The sequence below is a fragment of the Erithacus rubecula genome (assembly GCF_903797595.1).
Source record: "Erithacus rubecula genome assembly, chromosome: 4".
NCBI classification, from domain to species: domain Eukaryota; kingdom Metazoa; phylum Chordata; class Aves; order Passeriformes; family Muscicapidae; genus Erithacus; species Erithacus rubecula.
The window spans coordinates 35,278,951-35,301,316 of NC_136686.1; the positions used below are offsets into that span (position 1 = coordinate 35,278,951).

The following is a 22,366-nucleotide window of genomic DNA, read 5'->3' on the forward strand; positions in this document are numbered from 1 at the left end:
ACATGCCAGAGGGTTTTGATATTTGATAATCCAGAAATACAGAATAGCCTTGAAAATGTTAAAACACAAATCTTGGCAACAAAAAAATTGTGATGAATGTTGCCATGCTGTATGTTTCACTCAAGTGCAGTTTCTGGTTACTGTAAGAGACAAGCAAAACATAAAATTGGAAGATGTATGTTTTTTAAAAAAAAACAAACTTTTTTTTTTTTTTTTTTTTTTGGTAGGGAATAATATGAGATGATAACCTGCTAATCTGGTTGATTGTTGCAATTTTATCTGTTTTACTTGTTGAACATTGGTTGTGGATGCCAAATTTGGCTGATTTTCACAACAAGCAATGGCAGCTGGAAGACAGAAGAGAATATGGCCTTTCTGCATATGGAATATGGTAAAACCAGCAAATATATTTGAAACTGGATGCTGCAATCCCTTCTTACAATGCTTTTGTTCAGTTACTGTATCATAATAATGTATGGTATCCAAAGGAATTGAAGTATTTATGTAACAAAATGTCAACTATATGCACATAAGCCATAATTCTTTCTATAGGGTTAATAATTACTACCAGTGTTAATAATTTGTTCTGGATGATACATTTAATGGCTTTTTCAGAGTAAGGTGACATTTTCAACAGTATGGTCATATCTGATGAATCTTTATTAAATGTGGCCTTGTGTGCTCTAAAAGCTAATGATATGTATATCCTTGGTGAAATTTGCCACTTGGCAGACAAAAATGTTTCCCCTTCACTTCAATATGGAATAAAGAGGATTTTTTTTCTTATTTAAGGCCATTATTTTGAAATTATTTGTGTGTTTATATATGAAATTTGGTGTATATACTTCACATTTACTAAACTCACAAATTCCAGAACTGTGACTTTTAGAGATATGTCTGGGCGAAAATTTTTCTCTTGTTGACAGCTGAATTAAAGCACTGCAAATGAACTTAGATTCTCCAAGAATGTTTGGCTGCTCAGTTTTGCTGAGTTCTAGATTCATCTGGAATATTCTGAAGAATTTATATTGTGTCAATTATAAGCATTGCCAATGAAATCTTTACAAAATATTGTTCATCAACTATGCCAAATTAATCAAGGGAAAAGGCTTTTGGTAATGAGCACATGACTACAACTAAATCAAAGATTAAAAAATCCGGTCCTTATGGTTTTCTGTAGGGTCATTTTTGCATAGGAATGTGCAACAGTGCAAGGGCACTTGGAAAGTTTTCTGAGTGTAGCCAGTTTCTCTGGCTACATTCTAAAGTGCATCAGTGAAATGAGACACATACTTTTGAACCAGAAATGTGTTTCTTTTTAAACTAGATGATTTCACAGAACTGTTCAGGAGCACAGTCCAACAAACAGCTGAGTCAGCACAGCTGAAAGAGATGGAGCCTAGAGCAGGAGTGTTGGAACAACTGGCTCCAAGGGGAGGGGAAGGCCAATAGGAATGTCGAAACATGTCTCTGTTTCAGAGGGACTCATAATATGGAAGCACATTTTTTCTTGATTCTCCTCTTCCAACTCCCATCTTCTAGAAAATTTTGAGCAATTCTGCAAATTCTTCTTCCAATTCTGCAAATTCAGAAACTTTACTAGCAAAGACAAGTAACTCCCACACAGGGAATTCTGCTGCAGAAAGCAAGTTCTTTTCCCAGTGCCCTGCCCTGCTAAGCAAAATCATCAACTGCACTTGGGGAGGACTCTCAGGAGTCAGCATACATTGCTGGCACCTTGGAAGTTCACTTTTGGTGGTCTACTTTTTCTAACTTGTTTCTTCTCATAGATCTAGCCAGTCCTAAATTTGTTTCCTTTCCCAGCTTGGAGAAAGGGCCCATTTTGGTTTCTTCTGCTTTTGAATGATGAAATTCTGTGCTTGTGGGACCAAAAGGGAAAGTGTATAGATTAAACATATCAGAAAATGTAGAATACAAATCACACTTTTTCCTGCCCTCTTTCTCGTATCTTTCACTAAAGCACTAATGCTGTAAGATTTCACTACATGCCCTCAAGTATAATCTTTGGACTGAATCCTACATGTCCACAATATCTTCATTCTGTTGTTCTCTCAGGCAGAGTAATTAGAGCAAAGAACTAATTGGCTCTCAAAGGTAGTTTCTGCAGTGGTGGAACTGATTTTGATTACAATGCTTTTTTTTTTTTCATTTTGATAAGTAAACAATATTTCAAAAATTGTATTCACTAGACATTTACTACTTATTCTGAGAACTTTAATTTACAGGAATTTTTAAAATCCCAAACAATTTACCATAAGAGCATAAAACAAAATAAATACTGTAAGACTCAAACATATGCCAAGAAGCTCTTTCCCAGCCTATTTACAGGTGCACACAATATCTCTATGTATTCCATCAAATGCAACTTAGAAAGGAAATAGTCTTCTTAATCTCATGAGGCAATGTCAAAAAAAAAAAAAAAAAAAAAAGAGACATCTAATTCATATTCAATGGCTACAAAAATCTTAGGAAAAGTGTCTTCCTAGATCTGGAATAGTAATCTGAGAAGCTTGAAAAAGTTTTGTTTTCTGGAGTAAAGCATTAAAGATTGTAAGGATAAAGGTCATAAAATCAGTGTAGGCACTTGGAGACACAAAGGGCAAGCAGACATGCTAGCAAAGGACCAGGCACTGAGCAGCAGATATGGAGGTAATAGTCTCCACAGCTGATTGTCTGATGTCACCCCAGTCACAGCACAATCCATCTTTCCTTCCAGACACAAACCAGCTAGATCTGCAGCTGTATCCAAAATAATGTAACTGCCAGACTCCCATGAACACAGGACATCTTTGCATCCAAGGAAAAATTTAAGGTACAGCTGAGCAGTTTCCACTTTGACAGAATGAAGGATTCAGATATTGAGAAAAAATACACTAATTTTTGTATCTTAACATATTTTACACTTGAAAGATAGGACTAAAGGGTGTGTGGAAGCACTGCATTATAGAGAAGCACTACAGCTGAAATCATTAGATGCACACACTGGCATTAGCCTACATTGGTTTGTCTCCAGAAAACATAGTATGTACAACAAATCAAATCATCTTACTAGTGAGCTTTACTTAGAGCTAGGGAAGCTTGTAGTTAGATTGTCATATCTTCTGCATGTGATAATTTAAGAACATAGATGTATATTTTTAAGATCCAAGAATAGCCAGTGACTTGATCTGCTGAACTTATTCTTTTTACTATTGCTCAGCCTTATGTATATATTTACCCAGTGACATCCCAGACTTGTTTCTCTACAGCAGGAATAATGCATTTTATTAATTTATTAATAGAAAACTGCATATCTAATCAATGTCATATGTTTGAAGATATTATTCCATTGGTCTAACATGCACTTTCATTTGTCCAGTTTGACTTTCTATCCATCAATATTGTGTCTTATGTTAATTAGTTAATTCTCAAAAAATTATGTTAATGCAATTTATTCTCTGAGGGCTTGATAATAATTTTAAAGTTAGTTTACAATGTCATGCCGTCAGTAAATATAACCATTATCTTGCTTTCAAAACATTTAATTATGTATTTTTACTTAAACTGTCAGTCAGAGACAACTGTATAAACAAGACTATCATGATAAAGAAAGAAATAAACCCAATATTCACAGGAAACAAAACTCTTGATTTTACATTATCTGCATTATCTATTTTGGTGGATGACATAAAAGGGATCATAAATATCTGAATGCTGTTGGGGTTTATTTCTAGACTTTTAAAACCCTGTGTTACTGCAATCAATCTCTGTAGTTTTTTTCTTTATACTTCCCGACACAGAACAAAATATTCAATACATATTTTTTACTAGAAGTGAAAATATACGTATACTACATTATTAAAATACTAATTCAAGAATTATATACTCTGAAGCAGCACTGCAGAATCATCTTATTATGCAAATTCAAAGTGTGTATCTCGTACTCTAAGGAGAAATTCCACCTCATATTTCACCTTCATCAATAATTGTGCCATAATGTATAAAGAAAAGTTTTGAACTCCCTTTGTCCTCTGTCATTCTTCCACTTGATGCAGCCCTGTTTGTTTCGGGTCAGCTTGCACAGCCTTGGACTGTGCATTCCCAAAGTGCACCCAGGGTCACTGCAGAAGCAACAGGCTGCTCTAATTGCACCTGAGGGGACTGACTTGGGCATTTGCTGGTCTCTCTGCTTGAAGACTTCAGTTTGCCCAATGAGCCAGGAGCTGCTCTGAAAGTTAAACAGTGTACAAATACACCAGATGCTTGGTCCACTCCTTAAACCCATCTTCTAAAGCCTCCCATTGGTTAGTGCTGGCCCAAGGCATTTCATTGCAAACAGGCTCAGCAGCATAGAGGAACACTCAATTCATGTCTAAGTCTGCTAATAAATGTTAAATTACTAAATCTTTTAATTTCTGGATTTTTTTTTCTGATAAGTAACACCATTTTACAGATAAAGAAAAAACATTTATCTTTAATACTAGTACTGATATTACTAACTGCAAGAACATAGACATAATCCATTGCTGGTAAGGTGTATTTTTCTTCCCTTATGTTTTCTGTTATAATTCTGTGGCTGGGACATCCTTGTACCAAATTCATATTGTTAAATGATGATACACAGATTTCTGGTTTTCATTTGGTCATTACTGAACCACCATCTTAATACTGCTTTATAAAAACTGTGAACACAACTTAATGGAAGCTGTCCATGCTAAGAAAATCCAAATCACTAATGAATGTCATTAACAATTAATTACTACAATTCATACTTTGGTAATTACTCATTCACTAAGTACTAAAAAAAAAAATATGCTTGTGTACTCAACATATGGAGATATTTTATAAAGTGTGAGTAATTTCCCTTGGATTAGACTTATCATGTCCCAACAGAATCCTCTACAATAAAACTTACTGTGACATACCAGGGGCTCCATCCACATCATTGAAAAGAGTTTCAGTTCTAGTTTCATTGGGGACCAAATTGGCTCATAATTAGTTTTCACAAACCCTTATCAGAAGGGATTAAACCAGCAGCACATTGAGAGCAGGCAGCATTTCTTTATAGACTTCCCACACAGAGATACAACACTGCAAATAATACCATCCAGTAAATCTGGAAATTACAAATTCCTTGTGAAATCTGATGCTCTTCCAGTCCTGCTTTATGGAAAGACAGGCAGGAACGTAGAGCTGCATGACTACAAGATGCCATATCCGTGATTGATGATAAATGCAGAAAACAGACCACATCTGGATTCAGGTTTATGGGATTCTTCACAAATTGACCAGAGGCAGCCATTGAAGGCAGAACAGCTGAGGCACCAATGTGATTTTGATAACTCTATTTGGTGTGACAGTTGTTTCTGTCTATATGTGGAATGAATGTACCACAGAAATGTATAAGCATCCTCCAAAGAAAAAAAAACTCTTGCTCTTAGTTCACTTAGTGCTAACAGCAATGGCTGCAACAGGATTGAAAAACAAAAGAAATTATTTCTTTCCTGAAACTCATGCAAAATCTGTACAGTTGACACAACACAAGTCACCTCCAGAGTCTGCATCCTAATGTAAACAAGACAATAATGCTGATCACTCAATGATATGCCTAAAATGTTTTTTTCAAAAGAAAAACTTGACTTTTATTTACTTCAAAAAGACAGACACTGTGCATACTAAGGATACAACAGAAGCTTTTCTGTCTAAAGTTGACACTTTAAAAAGAAACCAAATGCTTACATTTTATTATATTACTTAACAATTTTCGAAAATCTTCAAAATTTTAAAATTAAATTTATTTTAGCAGTACCAATTCCAACAATTAAGTTAGTTCCATTAGCATAAGCATAGCAGAAACTACGTGAAGTCTTCCTTGGCATAAATCTACTAATTTACCTACATGGAGTGGCACACAGAAATCTGTGTCACAAGTGGATGCCTTAGGTTGTTCAAAGAATGACTGGCAAAAGCAGATTTAATACTAAAGTGAAAGCATGACAAAGCTCATTGGCAAGGTTCACTCTACCGCTAACTACATGGTTAAACCACACAAAGAAAAATCCAACTAAAATCTAAAAATCTACAAAAATTATCTCTATGGAAGCTGAGGATGAAAAAAAGGGTAAGGATTAAAAGGAGTAAGAGAGACTCTTCACAAATACCTAAAGGAATATATGCAAAATACGGATCTGTGACAAATTCCTGTATAAGTGCAGTACTCATATCAGATGCCTTTGCATCTTTGCTGAAGGTTTGAGCCTCAAGGAGTGGGGATACTGACCAGGTTACATGGGGGGCATTTGGCAATGATTCTCCAAGTACAGCAAACTTCTGAGTTCACTGGCCCTGAGAGGGGTCCCATGCAGAGGGAGATTCCTGGTCACAGCCTGCTCTGAACCAGGAGAGCTCAAAGGGTCTCACTCAGGACTGCTTGGGAGTTGGCTTAAGTCACAGTAATTTTCTGTTGTGGCCACAATTTGGGTCGGTAACTTTCTTTGAAAGTTTGATAACAAAAATGTTGTTCCACTCGGATTGTCATTCAAGCAAGAAAAATAAGTTTCCATGGCTGTTCATTAAAAAACAGGAGCTCATCAGACAGAACTAGTTCTGGGAGCAGACAGGGTTTCTGATAAGAAAAAAAGGAGGTTAGCCCAGGTGCTGTTCATCAGGGCCAAGCATTTCTGGGATCATAGTGCATATTCAGTAAACATTTTTTTATTCTAAAAACATGTACCTCGAGATTTCAAGAATGTGTTTAACTATGTTCTGCACTATCTCTGGCCTTCACATAGTTAGGATGTTCCAAAGGGAACATCCTGGTCTTTCTTTTCAGATCTTCTGTCTTGGCCAGAAGGAAGTAAAGTTCTGGAACTTGACAGTTCACACTACTTTACATATGTGCAGGCAACAGGTATGAGACAAAGTGAAGCCTCCATATGCTGAGGAACTTACAGTCTTCCCAGATGCTGTTCTTCAATCAAGAGCTTTCACATTGTCCATTTTCAGTGCTAGGCCTAAAAAAGACCACATGAGACCCTTTTCCTGCTACCAATTACTCTTCCACAGTGCCCCACACTCAAGTTTCAAAAACATCAAGTGCAGTACTGCACATCCTTACTCTCCATCCCATCACAGCTATATCCTCAGGTCTTATCTCCACTAAAGAAACAAATGTTTCAGATAATAACTCTGTCACAGTAACTACGCTACAAAGTCTTACTGCAGGCACATGGCACAAATGTGAATTGTGAATTCAGATTTTAGTGCTGGACTAGAGTGTCACTTCTGCTGAGGGCTTAAAATGTTTAAAACTGGTAGAGCTGCCTGATGAGAGGTACATGTCACTACTCTATGGCACTGATACAGGCAGATTCCCAAGCACCCTGCTGTCTCTGCTCCTCCATGTAGTTTTTGTTGCTCTATTAACCTGTAATTGTGTGTGCCTGTTGCAGGTTTCAGTCAATACAGTGAGGCTTTATGCAGGGACACTCTAGGACAGGAATGCACTCCCTGAGACCCTTGTCAGGTCACAGGGTTGAACCTGCACCTCTTTTGGACTGCTTCCAAACCGTTGCCTTTGCACAACCTCAGCACAAGTGCTGGCAATACTTCCATATTGCACCGAGCATATGGATCCTGTATTTCCTTGTCAGCAGGTCAAATATTACTCTCAGATGCCTGCATAGACTTTACAATAAGAATCTTACATATCACAGAGTTCAGGTCACATAGACAGCCAGGAGCAAAACTGAAAGGCAGACAGACATCCTTGTGAAGAGAAGAAAATTCCTTGGGACCTCTCTTATCTTACTATGTCATACTCATAATAATCACCTAATTAAATATTAATCTACTGATCTCCAGCTTTTTTCAGTCACCACCAAATAAGTCAAATTCAGATATAAGTAGTTGCCCCATCCACCACATATATGGAGCAAGACTAGAGAAAAGTTATGTGATTTACTTGAATCCATCAATTACTATATCCTGGAGCAGAACTTAGAGGTGTCTCTACCTGAATCCAGTTATGGCTGATTGTAGTCCCTGTTCCCCTGAAGCAGTTTCTGCCCTTTTCTCATGCTTCCAAAACAATAGTCTCTGTGAATTAGGATGTTTAAGAAACTTAGGTTTCTATGCCTCCATAAGGATGAATCTTATTTCTGGACACTGGACAACTTGGTCTCACCCTCCACTACAAACATAAACACAGTCTCATCATATGTGGGACCAACAGGAGGAATATTTAATTTCTGAGGCAGACTCCACACCAAGCTGATTAAGGATCAACCTCAAAGGCAAGCAACTCATCAAGGTGGCTCAGAACAGGTAACTTTCAACCATGGATGAGAGAGAGCTTTGTCTTATCTTATTTGCTTCCTCTGCCAGCTATGACCTTCTCCTCCCCTCAGGGTACACAGAGACTCATTTACAAACTCAGTGAATGCCAAATCAGCGCAGCTACACTTCCCTTGATGCTGACATCATCTCACATCTGTTCTTTCATTCACTTACACTAGCATTTTTATTATCACAGGATCCAGAAGACATGGTATAACTGGCATCATAAGATGCCTACTGCTGCAGAAATGAGGGCTAGAAAGTCCTATTTGTGTGTAATATCAGTGCTTTAACTTAACTGTTCTACACTCAAACAAAGCACGCTGAAGTGTTAGGCAAAGAAACTAACAGGAAAAAAAAAAAAGGAAATGACAGAAAAGACAAGTAGTAGTACCAAACACCAGTTTTACTCTTCTATCTCCCCTTCATAAATACCAGCATCAAATTATTGTACACTTTTCAAGGGAAAATCTGTATGACACAAGTACAAAAAAAAGGGTTAAGTTTATTCACAATCATTATACACACTAAGTCCCAATCCAAAAAATACTTCTGCATTGCTTAAGTAATTAATGCTTAAGTTTAGTAATTTCATTAAGCATGGTTACTGTCAATAAAAAAGAAAACATTTAATCAAGTGTCATCAAAAGAGGAGAGAGATTTTGTGTGGTGGGAGTTATAGTTGTTTTAGACTGATAGATACTTCTAAAAATTTGTCCAACATCTGTCTATACAAACATCTCCATGCACACAATATTATATCACCTGTAAAAAACCAACTATACTTCTGAAATATAATGCAAAAAGTTTTAGCAATTTTAAATCAAAATTTGTCTTTAAAATTCTGTCACTGCAACTACATAACTTAATACTGTTGTAAGATGGGGCATTCCAGATAAAACTAAATATTCAAATCAGTCTAAGATTTTGAAATTTTTTTAAAAACAATGGTATTGAATGATTTATGATATACATAATGCTTTAGGCTGTGCAATGCCAGTGGTGCAGACCAGCTTAATGAAACTATTCCCCACAAATGAGCTGATACTTGGGAAAGGGATAATTGTTTAGAATTGTTAGAATTATTAAAGGTCTTGATCAACAAACATTTGCACATGTGATTTCAGTGGAACCATTCCTGACACTAAAGTTAAGTATCTGGATAAGTATTTGCAGGACTGAAGCCAAATCATACAATTGGACCCAAACTAAGAGCCCATTTGTTACCAATAAAATCCCAGTTTGGGAGTGGCTGATTATTATAATTATCTTTGCTGGATAACACTACACTTCAGATTAATTATTTTTTGCAGCAGTGACTAGACATGAAAATATAACTTGTCCTTTCAGGGAATGACCTCAGTGCTGTGGCCACAGCCCTAAAAACCAAAGCTCATAGTTAAAATTAGTGAAACACAGCAAAATAATAAAACTGGATGGTGATACAGAATGTACTGTCTGAGCAAAGCCGGATAAAACTGCACCAGTTTCTGGGAACTTGCATTGCAATCCCATTTCATTATTGCTTAGAGATCCAAGGATTGCTGGTGCTTGAATAATATGAGCTGGCTGGGGGTCGTTGTCATCTAAATGGCAATGATGTTCCAGGACAATATTTCTGTTGGGACACTGCCTCTTTAATACTCATTCTAAGGTCTCTAATCCCAAAATTACTAGATATTGCCTGTAGACTTTCAGGAAAAAAAAAAGCACTAGGACTAAGTCAGGAGTACATGAGTTGCCACACTATACAGTTGAAACAGTTCACTATCTTTGTACATTTTTTATTTAAACTTCAATTCTGCGAGGTAGAAGAAGGTAGCACTCCTTCAACAAGTGTCAGCAACATAATTTCAGGCCCTACCCCTCCCCAATCATATTTATTTCTTTTATTTCTCCAGACAATAAATTTCTCCCATCTGATCAGTAAAATTGTGCAGGAGATTCTCAGGTTTTTCCTCAGCAAACAGTACAGAGTATATAGCATATGGATTTGCCACATGAATTGCTAAATCTCTGAGGAGTAAGCATGCTTTGATCACATCTTGGGGTTTTTTTAAAGATGTTATGGTATTTTCTTCTAACTGAAGTCTAAAGCTGTTCTGGTATGTCAAAAACACCACATCATGTTCTGCCTTCAATCAGTGTACTGGGAGCCAAAGGAACCACACCTTATTTACCATGATTTTTACTGGGAAAAGAATCAGATCTGTTGGACAGTTCAAGTAAGGAAGTCAGGGAAAACATCATAAATTTTATTAATCATGACCATTTAAATAGCCAACAGAGAATTAAGAAAGCAGTGCCTGCAGATGAAATATTATCTTGGCCAACAAACAGAATAAAAGAAAGTGATCTGGACTACTGAAAGATTGGTAGCAATTTTAAGCATTTGAAAGACAAATGACATTGCAGAAAAGACTGGGTTAACAAGGGAGCACTTGAGGGAAGCCTAATCTGTGCTGGCACGCTGGCTGGGAAGGTCAGGCCAGTGCACGCGTTCCCAGCTGGAGTCAGGCTCCCTCTGCCCGGCAATTGTCCTGCTCACTCCAGACACCAAGCACAGCGAAGGTGCCCTCACTCTGTCAGCGCCTTGCAGTCTCCCAGGCTAAAGGCAGCTTCCTTCTCCCTGCACTGCTTCCACACAGCAAATGCTAGAGGAGAGAGGCAATGGGTGAAAGCCTTTTTTTCCCTTTCTGATCAGCAAAAGGTTCTTTAGGAAGCAGCGTAGAGTTATTTTTAATGCTGTATTCTCAAGTGAGAAGAATAATATTTCAAAATACATTTTCAATCCAAGTTTTTCTCAAAGAAACTGACTTTGACTTGACATAATATGTTTTGAAATTTAAAGCAAATCTCTTTAAAATTGTCAGACATGATGGGTACATAGTTTTTTACTTCATCAGTTTTTGTTTACCTCTAATTTATCTACGGGTATATTTCACCTTTGCATACGTGCTATTACCATGAGCAGAGAGCAAATGTAATGTTTTCTGTTCAAAAGGGAGATTTAGCACTAAATTCTAAATTCAGAATCTGGATTCACCTTCATCCTCAGTAAGGACAAGATTCAGATTACTAACTGAAACAACATGACGATCAGTTAATTAAAGGTCTATAAAGTTTGTTGCTATGTAAAGAAGTACTTTCTAAGAAAAGACAGACCTTCTATGAAACACCTGACTCTTAAATCTTGTCAAGGGATCTGAAAGGTGTGAGAGACATTTCAAATTTCAATTCTTCATATGAAGATATGCTGCTGTTTGACCTCTTTGAAAAACCATGGTCATTCCCAAAATACCTCTGATGAAGACACAGATAAGACCTGAATTTGCACTGTGAGATCAGAATGACTAAAAGGATGCAAATTTACCCCAAAGGATCAGTCTTAATGATTTTGAGTATTCCTGACACAGAAATGACTATATTTCTTATTCCAGAAGCATCATTAATTTCTGGGAACATGCTTCTTTACCTTAAAAATCGTAAGTAATCTTTTCATACAGGTTCATCACACTTTATTTTTTTTTGTTTTCATTCTTTCATGTTTAGTAGTCTTAAACACTTTCAGAATCTTTTTTGACTGTGCCCTACAGGAATAGTTATCATCAAATACAATAGAATAGCAATGAATGAAGTGTAAGGTCAAAATTTACTTGAAGATTGATAAGTTTGAAATCTTATAATATGCACTGATTTCTTCTTCATGGGTTCAGCTGTAATAATATCAATGTTATCAAAGTTTTGAGAAATAATTTTTCTTAATAAATTATTTTTATGAAGAAACTAAAATGATATGAATCAAGTATTTCACCAAGTGTAGCACACATGTTTGCAATGTACTTAATTTTCAACTTTTAAAGTAAACTACAATGTAAAAGGCAACATGCTGAAATATTTGTATTTGCATTCATGCGTGTCTCTGTCAATCTATGATGCTAACATTTTGCAAACATTTTGCTTATCATTGACAGGTTTTGGTCAAAAATATAACATACAAATTGTCAGACAGCCCAGGCAGTTATAATAAATTTACTTTTTTTGTATTGTTCAGGCCCAAAACAAAGAATCTAAAAACCTGTAAGTGATGTCTTCTATATTGTCATCACATGAGGTTGACAAGAAAATCTGTTTTTCGTTACTTGTCATACTAAATATTCCTGAACAGGAGTTTCCAGATTTTGCACCATTTTAAAGGAGTAATTATTTAGGTAAAGTAGGACAAGCCTGTGGTTAAACAATGGAGTTAGGATTTCTTTAATGGCTGGCTTTGTCATAGGCTTGCTCAAAGTTAAAGTTTTTCTCCACTTCAGTTTTCCACATCACAGCAAATGGTAACAATATTTCACTAACTCATGGGTTTGGTTTTAGAATTAATGAGGGTCCCATGTGCAAGAGACCTGCAGATTCTGGCTTCTTCTTTCCACTGTGAACTGATAGGAAAGTGACCTGTTCTTAATTTGAAACAGAGACTCAGTGCTGCCCTTCATCAGCACATGGAATTCTCATTTATGTCAACAGGAGTTGCATTGAATACACCAAATACATTACTTAGCCTAAAAGTAAATGAAGAAAAAGGAATGGAAAGAAACTCATGGATTCTCCTTGCCTGCTCTTAAAAAGTCTAACAGTCCATGGCAGCAGAGACATAATCATAAATAAAAATATTTTTGATGGGAGGTAAGAATTGCTGCCGGGGATTATAAATGAGAATGGAGAAAATTGTAGCAGGTCCATCTGTAGAGTACATTTAGCTCTTCTGGAAGAGCACCATCATAAAACATGATGGTACATGCAAAATTCACTCACCATAATACATCATGCTCTGTAGACATTTGTCTCAAAATAAAACAAACCTTTAATGGCCTCACCATTTCAGCTTTTCACACCATCTCCAATGCACACCAAAAAACAGTTACCTTTTTCTCCTATGTGTGAGTGTTAAACTAAGATAAAAAGTTCAGAAACTTAGGAAAAATCCCAAAGCTTTAAAAGCTTAAACTTAATCCATGGTAGTACTACACATTGATTTTGGTCAGATACACCTATGGTACAAGAATAAAATTGACTGAAGAAGATTTTTTATTTCTGGAAAAAGAATAAATGTGAGTACACAATTTTAATCTGTTGCTTTGATCTGAAGTAAAAATTATCACAGCAGGGAAAAAAAAAAGACATTTTTGGGTTTTTTGGGGAAAAAAAGTTGAAACACAAAAGAAAATAGTCAAGAAACAGCTGCTTGGCCATTACCAAACTCAGGGAGGCAAACATGCCTATAACAAGCAGGCATGTTCTAAAATTTGCCATTGCTTAACCATCTACAGACAATGAGACTTGACAGTTCTTTACGGAGGGCAGGCAGGAGCTACAGTTCTGCATAATTAGGCAATAATTAATCAATCCAAGGATAGCAGTCTTGCAAACTTGGAAAATGGTAAGTGTAGCTGCCTATGTGTAAGAACTAGCCTCATACTTCACACTCACTGCCTGCATGCAGTTTCTGGTCATTTAAGTGTCTGCCTGTCCAAATAAGATTTTTTCACTTCAGGGTGTATGTTACTGAACAACAGAGGAATTTTGACTGGAGAAAGACATTCCTTCTGAAGGAAAGAAGGATTTAAAAACAAAAGGGCAGACTAGATCACAATCCTCCCAAGAAGCAGGTTACCAGAGGCAGAAGAACCCCAGCAATGGTATTTTGACACTGCCACACATATGCTCTCTTTTTCTTCAGCAATCAAACAGCAGATTCTCTTATGTTTTTCTGGTTTTAGCATTCCTCCAAGCAACGAGGAATTTAGGATCTCTACTTCTTAACACAGGATATGTATAGCTTAAGTATGCCTTTATACCATCACCATCTACCTTTCTGCTTACAGCTTTCCAAAGCACCAGAAAACATTGTATCTTATGTACACTCAAAATGTTGACCTGCTACTTTTGGAACTAGTGGCAGACCTTGTATGTGTCTTAAGAACTGTATCTTTGTAACATATAGCCAAAGTTTTGCTCTACTGTAAGTAGTAAGTTCAGTAATGCTGACTGCTGACTCCTGCCTCCTAACATTTATCAATAGCTTTGACTTTGAAATGTTCCTGATAAAATAAGCTAAAACTGATCTTAAGAAAAATTCCAGAATAGTATTTGCATGCATAATATATCAAAAAAGTCTTTCAGTTGCTCACCCTCTTTATAAATGTAAGCTATTTTCTTTAAATTAGGCTTCCCCCCAATATATACTTGGATTTGGTTGATTGCGCTTAATTTCCACCTTGTCTATGTTGTCATGTTTATACTTCTCGAAGAAATAAATTTCTAGCTTACTTTATTCTCTTTTTCACATGTAAGATATGGTTTATGTCCATTGTATAATAGAAGTGCACGCAGAATGATTACTTTAGTACCCCAGACAAAGCTGTGAAAGCATCTTCACAGTAACTATAGTAGCAAGCATGCTAACAGCACGTCAAAATAGGGAGACCGGACAAACACGTTCCAAACCAGACATACTTTATGCTGGATACGAAGCATAAGCAGTAAATTAACAATCTACTGGTCATGCAACCACAAAAAACTATGAACCAGTAAGGAGAACACCAAAGGAACACTTAGGGCACCAGCGCTTTCAACACACGAAACGCTAAACGGCGAACACAGAGCCAAAATTAAGGAAACAAAGCAAGTTCCACCACAGTTTGGGGTGGGTTTTTTGCTAGTACGAGGTTTCTCCGTTCTCGCCGGCTCTGTCCCTACACGCTGCAGCTCGGCGCGCCGGGGATGCGCCGCAGCCCGCAAGCAGCGCAGCCCGATCCGGCGGGGATGCGCGGCCAGGCGGGCACTGCGAGCCCCGGGGAGCCTCCCGAGGGGCGGGTGCGCCGGCCGAGCCCCATCCGGACACAGGCACCTGCGTCTGGGCACAGGCACTCCGCTCCTCCGGCAGCGCGCTTCATGCTCTGCCTGCGCTCCACCCGAGCGGAGATCTGTTAACGATTAAATCAGCAGCGGCCGCAGTTCAAAGCCCTGTCCCGGGAAGCAAAGGTGAAGATAACGTCCCGGCGGATCGCGTCGAGTTTCTGCTGTTGCAATCGCCTTTAATTACCCTACAAACGGCACATCACACAGCGATCCTCCGGGTGCCAGACCGGCCACCGCGATAGCCAGATACCTATAAACGCTTTACAGCGCGTCCGCTGATTAAAAAGCGATTAGAAACTTATTTGAAGTCGGGCGTTCTCTCGGGGCACGGAGCGCTGCTGTCAGAGCGGGGCCGGCCCCAGCCCTCCCGCCGCCCTGCCCGCCCGCCCGCACTCACAGGTAGGAGGTGAAGACGCTGAGGTTGGCGGGCACGGCGGTGAGCCCGCGGTCGGAGCAGTCGGCGCGGAGCAGCACTCCGTCCAGCTCGCAGCGGCACGGAGCGGGGCAGCCCCGCGGGCGCTGCCCGCCGCCCCGCGCCCCCCGCCGCAGCCCCGGCGGGCACAGCAGCAGCAGCAGCAGCAGCAGGAGGGCGCGGGCAGAGCGGGTCGTCGCCATGGGGCCCGGGGGTGCCTAGAGCCGCGGGGCGGCCGCTCGCATGCCCCGGGGCGCGGCGGGGGCGAAAGGCGGGCGCCCGTCCGGGCTCGAGCAGCTCCTGCGGCCGCCGCCGCCGCGCCGCTGTCTGTGGTAGCATCTCAGCTTACACGCTGCTTTAAAGCCCTGGAGCCGGCACCGCGCGCCCGCTGACGCCGCCCCAGCCTTGCCCGCCGCAGCGCAGCGAGCCCTGCCCGCGCCGCCGTGCGAGAGAGCGGGCGGGCGGGGGCGGCCGCGGCCCGGCGGGCAGGCGGGAGGAGGGAGCGGGGGAACGCCGCCCTCCTCGCTCCCTCACTCCCTCTTCCCTCCGCCTGCCCGCCGGGCCCGTCGCGCCTCGGGCCGGCATCTCACACGCACAGAGCGGGTCCCCCTGGACGGGACCGCCGTGGGTCTTCTGGGCCAGCCACCCTGCCCCAGCACATCCCAGAGCACACGGCACAGGGCTCAGGCAGCTCCTGAGACCTCCAGCGAGGGAGACTGCACAACCTGCTGCAGTGAGTGGTGGCCCGCTCAGTAAAGAAGCTCTTCCTCATCATCAGGGGCATCATACAATCTGTGCATCATACAATCATAGAACCATAAAATAATCTGAGTTGGAAGGGACCCATCAGGATCATCAAGGCCAAAATCTAGCCTTGCACAAGACTCCCCAAGAATCACACAGTGCATGAGAACATTATCCAACTTCTTCTGCCCGTTGCGTTGTGTTCGAGTGGTTGGTACCACTGAGAAACGCCTGCCTTTGATTTCTTGGCACTCCTTCCTGTCCATGGATATTTACACATATTTATGAAGTGCCCTCTCAGTCCTTTCTTCTTGAGGGGGAATTCTCAGGGTAGGGTTGCACATGGTGCAGTCTAGAAGGTGGGAGAAGAGGTGGTTGTGGAAGTGGGGCATGGTCCTGAGGCCATGGGGTGTAGAGGGTCTCTGGGGTGATGGGACAAAGGCTTGGGTGATCTAGTGGACTAGTAGGGAGATCTGACCCCTTAGGCTTTATCTAGTTGGTTGGCAATCCCAGCTGCAGACCAGGGTCCTGGTCAAAGATGGGGATTCACTGTTTTCCCTCACCGCATGGTTAAATCACAGGCTTGCCAACAGGCAAAATTTTCTGAAGGAGACTGCCTGCTGAGGGAGACTGAGCTCACAGTGAGACTGCCATTGAAAGCTCTTGAGATGTCCCTCACCCAGCTTCTTGCCAGAGGTTCTCTTCAGGTAGTGCACATACTTGTCTTTGTGCTATGTATCTGTGGCTGAGTAAAGCAAAGGTGAGGATGGCAAGGTCTTTAAAACCTTGTTCCTCCAAATCAGTTTTCAGTGTGCCAAAGTTGGCCACAAACTCGAAATCTGAGACTAGCTGCGAGTTTAAGAACCCAGTGCCAGCCCAATTCCTGTTTAGACTAGTAACTAAATTGTTGGTCAGCCTACTCAATATGTGCTGGAGAACATTAGTTAATGGTTTTCTGCTACACTCTCTTTGAATCTACAATTAAATCTGAAATGAGAGCCTAATGAAAAGGCCAGCAAAGTACATGCTTTTATACTCTCCACAGTTTATAATGTTTTCACCTCTGGACCATAATCTGGTAAAATCTGAGTTGCAGAATGATTTTGTACTGGAACTCAAGAGTTTTATTTGAATAAAAAAGGGAATCTGCTCTCTGGCTAGCTAGACAGGCCAGAATGTTTTGGCCTATGGGACTGCTTTGAAACTTTTCCCCAGGCATCACCTTGTCCTAAGATAATAACAACTGGCTGAGATCATAAAGTGCCTGTGAGAGATGCCTGAAGAGAAAAATTCTCAAGGAAGAAGATTTTTTTATTCTGTGTCATGATATGTGTTCAGGTGACCTCTTTCCCCAAAAGTTCTGTCTTTCTTTTGCCCATGTCTGTAAGTTTATATTTTTCATAAGTGTAGTGAAACAGTATTTATGTAACATGAGGCTTTGTTTGTTTGTTTGGGGTTTTTGTTTGGTTTTTGTTTGTTTTTTGTTCTAGAAAGCCATTGTTTCTTCATTTTCTGTTGAGGATTTATCAGTTTGCATTTAAACTAAGCTGTACAGTTTTTTCCTTTCCATGTTTCTCACAGATCTCTGGTTCTTCATAAAGGGAAAAAAAGAAAAACAAGTCTGTTTGGTGACATCTCTGGGAGGTGATGTTACTGTTCCAAAAGGCCACTGGGACTGTAAGATTTCCTGCAAGTTCTAACATCTCACCATAATGTCCTGGTCACTTGAAGTGATATCCATGGTACAGCTATTAATGGTCTTTGGCTTTCATCAAGGCAATAAACAAAATCCCTCAGAGATCTCAGCAGAATGTTCTCTTGAGTCTGTCTTCCTGATACTCAGGCTAAACCTCCAATCTTTTGAATATGATATAAGATGTGATGATACTCTAGCCTAAGGTTTAACATTGTAACAGGTGTCTATGAAATATTACCTACAAGCAAACATAAATTATATCTTGTGTTATATATTCTCAGCACACAGAAAGTATAGCAATTCATATGCTAAGAATGCACAGCAGATATATATATAAATATATAAAACATCATTACTTACAGCATGACAGATTCTAGACTTTATGAGAAATTTGGGTTTAAAACATAGGACTGCAAAAAGAAAACTGTCTAAACTATTCACCACTATTTCCATCTTGCAAACTTAAATTCGGTAAAATTATTTTTTAAAAGTGTGGATAAAACATTTCACAATGTAAAATTATGCTTAATTCTGAAATGATCAGTTGTCCCAGCCAAAATGGAGTTTAAAGCAGAAGTGTTAACAGATGTTGCACTAGCAAAGGTTGCAGCTAGTTTGAATATTAAGGCAGGTCCAATACAGAGCCAAAGTAAAAAGCACAGCAGCAGAGAACACAATAGTTTATAGCTGATGGTAGCTTGTTTTTTCCTTTTCTGCCTATGGATGAAGAGTAGGTTCCTAGAAGGCAGTAAGTACCACTGTGTGTTGTCTGTGGAGACAACAAAGATCCTGTGCAGGGTGGGAATTCTTCTGCCTGTTGGGATAAAAAATTCTTCATTGAATGTGTCGAAATCCTTACACTGAAAGGGCTCAGTGGGCAAGTGTGCAGCTGTGCAGCCCTGAGGCTCTTCTGCTGGACAACAGCACAGCAACTGCCCTGTGGTCTGAGCAGGATCCTTTCTTCCTTGCAGGACATCTCATTTGTCCTTTTATCCCAGCTAGCCTTGGAGAATGGTGCATGCCTTAAAATTTGTCACTATAGGGGCTTTTTGCACATACAGCAGAAGGCTATTTGTGTGCTGTGTTCACTGGGTTCCATATTTACCTATTGGTGTATGTTCCTGTTCATTTGCATCACGTTATCTGTCCCGTTTCGTGGAGGACCTTGGACTAAAACAAGTATTTACATCCTTTTATTAAGCCATACAATGTTCTTCAAACCAAGGCAGATGGCACTGTTTCTGTTTTACATAGTGATAAGAACTGGTACCTGAAATGTAAGGTGGTTAGGGTAGAGTCACTTTTTGAAACCAGAACAAAATACAGGATTTTTAATTGCCCTGGCTCAATTTACCACCTAGCTACAGCTTTTCAGTCACAATAATATTATGGGTGGTTTTATTTTATCATTATGGATTTAGTTTTTTTAGATTTTCATGCTATTTAAGGCATGCTATGTCAGACCTAGAAATCGTCAATTTCGTATCGATTCTTTATTTTGGCACACTGCCATCTAGCTGCACACCTCCCTCAGCAGTTCTGTAGTCACTGTGGTGGTAGGACTGAGGTGAAACACCTGACAGCTAAGACTTACTTGGATTCATCTGAAATATGCTTCAATAGTTAAGTTTCTAATGGGAAGAAGGGACAAAACTAGAAAAAAGGTATTATTACTGTTACAAGTCATATGGCGACAGTTGGCTTATATGTATAATTTTGAAGCAAATGCTGGCATGAGCATTATTTTTAGTCTGAAAAGACCTGATAGTAAGGTTTGCAATATTAGTGCAAAAGTCAGGATTACCCAGACACATTTTAATAGCTACAAATTTGGGAAAGAAGCAAGGGAAAAATGTAAATATGTAGGCTGAAGATATACTGATTTTTTTTTTTTTTCTGGAGGAAATGAAAGCTGGTTGCTACAGTAATTCTCTGTTTAGCAAATAAAATCTGTGTGTTAAGGTGAAAATGTGAAAATAAAGTGTTATATGAAGAGAACCTCCTATTATTTTGAGTTGGGGTGGATGTGACATCATTCAGAGAATCACAACCAGACTGCAAAAGCATTAAGTGAGTATTTCACTAACACAGGAACTATGTGCTTACCTTATGTTTGTATGTCTTATGGGAAAGCCAGAAGAAGAAAGAAGAGAACATGCAACCTATGTCTAAAGATGCATGAAGAATGGTAGGCATTAAAAGAGGAACAAGATTTTTATCAGAACAACTTATCTTTCAAAAAAAAGCATGACCTCCCCTTTTTGGCTCACCAAATCTTATTTTCTCAAGATATATCTAACTGCCCATTCAAAGTCTGTCTCACTTGTAGCCTCAGACAATCACTGTTTTCTGAATTGCATAGTCTTGGGTCTCTACTTTCTCACCCCACAAAAGGAATCAATAATCACCTGTTCCTTATAATAGAGGTGAACCAAACATTTAGAAATGCACTACTGTGCATTTTAGCACTCTAGTTAAGTTCAGAGAGCTGTGCATTATGTGGTGTTTTTCAGTGGGACTTTGAGGGAGGTCTTCAAAATATTGCTCACTTAATGCAGCAAAAGTTCATCACTCCCATGGAAAGTCATTACCTCCATTTCTGTGAGGAAGTTAACTCCAGTTCACAGAGGGTTGCAGGGTTGTTTTTGTTTTCCTTAAATGCTTGTAAAATGTCAAACCTTTGAATATGTGTGCGTGTGGAAAGGCATGATCTATTTCTGTGTCCTGTATGTGCTGTGCTAATCTGCATTCTGCTCTGGGTGAAAGACAAGAGTACATCTACATGAATAGGGTAATTTTTTAATTTAGCAGCACCTATAGAAATTCCATCCAATTCTTTCCTCCTTCTCCCACTGTGTCTGTGTGGCAAACACCCTGGGGTTCCTGTGGTTTTAAAGTGTATTTGCATGATACTGTATAATGAGTGATTACATTGTTTTGTAGTTGTTTGAAGGAGGTCACAATAATTTTTTTTTTTACTTCTTTTTCTTTTTTGTTGTGGTTATTATAGCTTTAGTCATTCTGGGATCAGCTGCTATGCAAAAGGAAGAAATGTATGGAAAAGAGAATCACCTAATTGTGACAAATTATCAGAAGGCTTTAGATGTGGTTTAATACTACGTTTTCCTGTAAATTCTCCTCCAGAAAGAGGGAGAGGCCTGTATTTTTATTTTTTTCTTGTCTCTGTATTTGTCATCTGAAGTGTAAGCACAGAAAAACCAAATTTCTTTGCAGAGAGGGAAGTCAAGATTTTTTTGTTGATGAGTAAGACCAAAATATTTCAAACATCTCTGTCCTCTTGGGAGCAGAGCTTTTTCTATCACTGACTAGAACTTCGGAATAAATCAGATGGGAAATGCCTTATGGGACTCAATTTTTCAAGGAGTTTTTGAAAACTATTTCCATACTACCCAGTGCCAAATTAATTCTCAAAGCTTTATAGTTGATCAGAACCGTTGTTGAAGTGTCCTTGTTTCTGTGGCTCACGTGCTTCCCCCACACTTTGTACCCTGGTGATAAACTGTCAGGACACATAACCCACCTCTGCCCAGTCTCTTAAGTTGATCCAGTCCCATCTGCAGTAATGTAAAATGACACAAAGGGAGGGAAGGAGCAAAATATATCTGTGACCTTCAATACATCCACAAAGCCTCCACCAGTGCCTGCCAGAGATGCATGAATGTACAAGGAATGCTTCTTCTGCATGGCTGGCAATCATGCAAAGCCCTTACTGTAGGTGGAAAAAGGCAACTGGTCAAGAATTTGGATAGAAGAACCATCAGAGAGCAAAAATGGGATCTCTAAAGCTGCCAAGGAGTTAAAGAGATAAGGAGCCTTATGCAGGGAGGGGGACATGAAGCAAAGGGAGGAAGATTGATTGCAGCACAGATGTTTATAGGAAGATGAGAGTGAGTTGGATGGGCCCTTGTATTTGGAAAAAAGAGAATGGGGACATGCAGAGCAAATTGGAGTTCTAGAGCAGGGGAAGGACAGGGAGGTCTTTACAGAGAAGAGGAGGGAAGGTGGTGCACAAAAATTTGCAAGAGAGAGAGACAAGAGGCCTTGGTACATGCAATAAATTCAGTGAGCTGAAATACACAACTCCCAAGTTTTTATGCTCTTTCTTCTACCAACACTACCCCAATTGTGTTGATGCTCTATGAATTGCTATGTATTTGTGCTAAACTTTTTTGAAAGAGGTAGAGATAAATTTTTGGACTGAATGTCAGAGCCAGGGCCTTACATAACATCAACATGCTTAT

At 39.5% G+C, this 22,366-nt stretch overlaps 1 protein-coding gene across 2 annotated transcripts in view; it reads right to left on the reverse strand.

Moving 5' to 3' along the window:
• Nucleotides 1-16,073, reverse strand: part of LGR5 (leucine rich repeat containing G protein-coupled receptor 5) — a 91,182-nt gene extending 75,109 nt beyond the window's left edge. The window contains exon 1 of one of the 2 annotated variants that reach the window (XM_079303343.1): nucleotides 15,650-16,073. In XM_079303343.1, the coding sequence (XP_079159469.1) occupies nucleotides 15,650-15,867 (218 nt within the window). In that variant the 5' untranslated portion in view covers nucleotides 15,868-16,073. The remainder of the gene's footprint in view (nucleotides 1-15,649) is intronic. The other variant, XM_079303342.1, reaches the window with a different exon arrangement.
• Between the last annotated feature and the right edge of the window lie 6,293 nt (nucleotides 16,074-22,366).